Genomic DNA, 4,684 nt, shown 5'->3' with positions numbered 1-4,684 from the left:
CACATCATGATCTTCCCAACACAAACGGTTACAGCCTTGAAATATGCATGATAACCACAGATGCTTGACTCAACATACACCTTGTGCTCCCCTGCCATGTCTAAGCTTGGATGTTTTGGATGAAGCGTTGAAGTAAGTGAAGTTTCAAGATGAAACGTGAGCTCTAAAAAAGTACTAGCTTATACATATTAAAAGTAGAAACAAGAACCTATTTAAGAATCTTTTGAGCCTAATTTTTCAGTAAGCACCATTTATATAAGAACCTATTGAGGCTAACTTGGAAAAATCCAGGTTCTTATACGCGGGTTTTTACTGTATCGGATTCTGACTAATCTCTAGCGTCTCCAGCCGCGGCAGCGCTCTCAGGCTCGGCAAGAAGTCGTCGACGCTGCTAAATGAGTTGTTGACCAGCCAGAGGGCGCGCAGGTTTCTCTGGTCAACGAAGACGTCCCCGAGGAGCTTCTTCAGCTGAATGTGATTGATATGAAGCGACTGCAGCGTGGCTAGATTCCGGAATATTTCTGCAGGAAGTTCGCCGCCAATGTCGTTGTTACTGATGTCGAGAGTTTTCAGCGAGCTTAGTCCGTCAAAAGCGCCCTGCGATGAGGGAATTTCATGTCCATCCTGTCCACAGCTTGGTTCAAAATCAGAAAACTCGCCAATGTATTTGTGACGAAGGAGTATACTGTATCGTCAACCATTCAATTGATGAGAACGCAGGAATTCAGCACTCTAGTCGCCATGCTTGGGGACATTTCACTTTGGTGAAAACTGTTTTGAAGTGGCATTGGAAAAGCCTCGTGGAAGTGGAGCGACATGACCTGGCTACAGCCGGTGTCTTTGGTCCACTGCATTATTCAGAACTCAGTTCCTCATTGGAGGACACTACAGCCGCTGTCTTCAAGGCATGCAACTCTTGCTGAAACGTTTTCAGCGTCTACTCAAAGAATTATTTGCCGAGAGAGGTGTTGAGCGATATTCACAAGAGCTTGCTATCCTGACGATCTCAAATCAAGTGTTACGAAGAAGAACGTCACTGACAGTCAGAAGTTGATGGCCAATCTTACTGCAACTGCATCCACCAATTATTCGAAGATCTGAATAGGTTTAATCGCAACACGGTCTGCTGTGAATGAGAACTTCAGATCTGGGCTCAGTTTCCCCGCATGATGGCTGTGGTGCATGATCTTGTTGAGAGCAGATGCGTGAGGGGATATGGAAACTTCATCTTGAATGCCGTCCCAACGTGCTCTTATACCTATTCGCCGCCTTTGACTCCCAACTATCTTCGCTGGTGGCTGTCTGTCTACTGAAGACATGCGGCGTTTACCTCAAACTGCACCATCAGTGCATGTGAACTTCTCAATGGGAACTTTTCCATCCAGGAGAACGCGCGTCGCTTCACTGCAGTCGTGGTGACAGAAAGCTTGAGCAAAGTATAACCTATCATCTAAATGCAGTGACGAATCATCGGGCATGCCAAGCAGAACAGTACGTTGCTCAATGGGACTTGATATACAACATGAAATGATGGCAGTAAAGAATCTGCATCGGAGATATGCTTGATGTGATGGAGAGGAACACACGATCTTTAACCACCACGAGTCATGCCAAGCTACTACAGTTCGCAAAGGAGTCCATATCTAAGCAATGGTAAAATTCATTAAAGAGAAAGGCTCCCCATGTCTCTAGGGCTTTCCATGGCTTGGCGCATAATTTCGTGACAAAGGAGATCATGGCAAAAGAGATCAAAAATGACATACTGAGTGCCTTCGCAAAAGGAGGAAGTACTTGACATTTCGACGTCGAAAATGTTCGTACAGAAAACACAAACTTAGTGAAAGTATTTATCGAGCGAACCTGGAAACAATGAAAATAAATCGAACAAGCCACAGAAGACCATCAAAAAAGCAGTGAAGGAGATGAAGTGTTGTAGGAGAATGATTGAAATTGCCGTGATTCGTGGCCGCCTCACCAGCGGACCTCTTGTAAATATAATTTTGCACCTTCACCTCTCCTGTTCAATGAGGACGGGACGATGGTCAGCCCAGGGAGAACCTGTTTGAATTAAGAGTTGGAGCTAATCTCACCTGAGGACTATGACTATAGACATCGGAAGAACACTTCATATGTCATAGACATAATTGGCCACAGTTCGTAAGGTTCGTGTGACTAGCTCTCCAGCTTCAAGGATCTCCTCTTAGGATTTGTATCTATTTCGGATGTTATACCATCAGTTCGGGCGATGTGAATGTGTTCGACATGTACTCAGATAAACCCTCCAGTGAAGGATAGTGAGAGAAAGGGCGCACTGAAACTGTACCAATAGAGTACAGTTTAATTGAACCAGAGACACCTCTGCCAGAGGAGATGTAGAGATCTGGCCGTCAAACATGAATAAGCTTCTTCTCGAGAAGCTAATCTACTGCCATCTTCGTTCAAATACTTCAGAAACATGACAATATTCCACTGTACTCGGACAAGTGCCCAAAGAAGACGAGGATTGGCAGTGCATCATGTCCATCAAGGCCTGGAAAAAGCATTGCACACCTTAAATTGTCAATTTGAAGAAGCTGACCTCCGAATACTCACCACGTCTTGACTCTCTCAATGCAGGACATAAAGTGTTTGTTGTAATCTCCAACGATAGCAGATATTATTGTTGCTTTGCTCTACTACTGCCCGTCTTTTACCAACACAAACCTTGAGTCGCTGTGGGTGCGAGCTGGAATGGGAGATACAACTCGATATATACCCTTCATACCCTGTTCCAGCGCCTGGGTCAATCGGCTTCTGTGCAGCTACTGCGGCTATACACAGTCTTACAAGGTGTGACATAACCAGCAAAATTGGTACAAAAAAACAGCTCTACAAGCGAGCCTGAAAATTTGCTGAAACACTTCGGGGAATCACCAACCTCTCTCCAGCCATGACGCGTAACGCCGAGCATTACTTAGTGAAGGTACTGAAAGAGGTAGCAATGCTAAGTGTTTCTCTGAATATTGAGGCAGAGGTTTCCACTTCAGCAAAGAGGGTTTCTCTCACAGCTACCACCGACTAGTCAGGGACTCCTGCCTCATATCAAGCGTGCATTCTACCAATGCCTACACAATCAACCATGCCTTAGAGTGCCACCTCAACCCTGAAACGTTGAGACACTGAAGCAGAGGATTGTGGCTATGTGAACGACCAAGAACAGCTGGTACCGCGCAACAAATGTGAAAACCCTCGAGCCTCATTGGTCAGTCTCCCTGTTCATGTGCTAAGTGTTCAAGGTTAACTTGCCCATGTAGAAAGGCTGGGGTGAAATGTGGTAAAATTTGTAAGTGCAGGAAACATTACCACATGATTGTAAAAACCCAATTGTTTGATAGGATTAGTTGGGTTCTGCTATGTTGTCTAGCATGCTCGTTCAGTTTGTTCTTGTCTCAAGTTCGTTAAGGTAGATACATTGTATGTATTTATACTGAGTATGGTAACAAGGAATATTTTAGACTAGTTTATACCTAGGCATTATTTTTCACTAAAGCGTCCACCTGTACAGTTCTATGATGCATGTATATCCTTCAATCATCTTTCTATGGGACAATTCGTGTCTTAATTATCGCTTTTGGCAGACATCTTATACTTCTTCTAATTAGGTGAACTCCAAAATGTATAATAATGGTGTCAATCAATTCGCTTGGTGTCAAAAAACGTTGCCACAAAATCAACCTCCTATGTCACTTACTTACGGAGTTATCATCACTTGACGACATTCGCAAAAGGCGCTATTTTGGGGTAAGGTTGACCCTTAGTTACAATAGCCCCCTGTGCATCATATAGAGCAGGGAAGCATCATTTTGAACGTTGGGTCACTTAGAGCACTTTAATAAGGAAACTATTAGCAATTTTGGTAGCGTCTAGCTACATATTGGGTGAGTGAGAAGCAATCATACTTAGAGCTACTTTCAAAGTGAACGCGATTTTAGCTATTTTTTGGCTAAAATTGAGCAAAATGTAGCCATTTCGTTACATGAAACAGTTTATGGCAACAAATCATGCTAGAAAGTTTATTAGTAATACTCATTCAATGTAATTCAGTGCAACTTGAAAGTTTTATGGTTGCTTAATAAATATTTATGCTCTGAAACTTCAATATTGTAACTTTTTCACTTTGGCGCCTAACGAAAATCACATAATTAGCGGTACAGAAAAAACGTACTTGACCCAGAAGTGTTACCCAAACTTTTTTAAGAGTCTTACCATACGGAATGAGAAAATATAATGTTTTGCTCTAAAGAGTCATGTACACGAACACCCCCCAGAGCCTAGACTATATTCTTTGTCTCTTGTATATGTGTAAATTGTATGTTTTTCAATGTATTTCGGATTTCTAACTAAATTTCTTAAACTGTTTTTAACTTCCGTTTTGCTGCGCGTAGAAAATGGTTGCCTTTTTACGCATATGAAATTATATACGAAATTATATATTATTGATTTAATTATATATATATATATATATATATATATATATATATATATGCGTGGCCGTGCGTGCGTGCGTGCGCGTGCGTGTGTAATAAGCTGCTGCTTCCTTGATTTCTTCTAGCACTGATCCATTCATAGACGGCGCTCTGTGACGACGCCGTTGGTTATTGCCTGAACGGCGGCATGTGCATAGACACATACCTCTGTGTCCCAT

At 42.6% G+C, this 4,684-nt stretch overlaps 1 protein-coding gene across 1 annotated transcript; it reads right to left on the bottom strand.

The window, feature by feature from the left end:
- Positions 1 to 309: 309 nt before the first annotated feature.
- Positions 310 to 1,450, bottom strand: LOC106813618 (trophoblast glycoprotein-like). The gene is made up of 2 exons (XM_014817800.1): positions 1,331 to 1,450; positions 310 to 597 (listed from the first exon to the last, which is right to left on the bottom strand). The coding sequence occupies exons 1-2, from the start codon at positions 1,448 to 1,450 to the stop codon at positions 310 to 312; spliced, it is 408 nt and encodes a 135-aa protein (XP_014673286.1).
- Positions 1,451 to 4,684: the final 3,234 nt, after the last annotated feature.

Source organism: Priapulus caudatus, unplaced genomic scaffold, assembly GCF_000485595.1.
Source record: "Priapulus caudatus unplaced genomic scaffold, Priapulus_caudatus-5.0.1 Scaffold800, whole genome shotgun sequence".
Taxonomy (NCBI): Eukaryota; Metazoa; Priapulida; class Priapulimorpha; order Priapulimorphida; family Priapulidae; genus Priapulus; species Priapulus caudatus.
The sequence above is the reverse complement of the archived record's forward strand: the minus strand, read 5'-3'. Positions and strand labels throughout refer to the sequence as shown.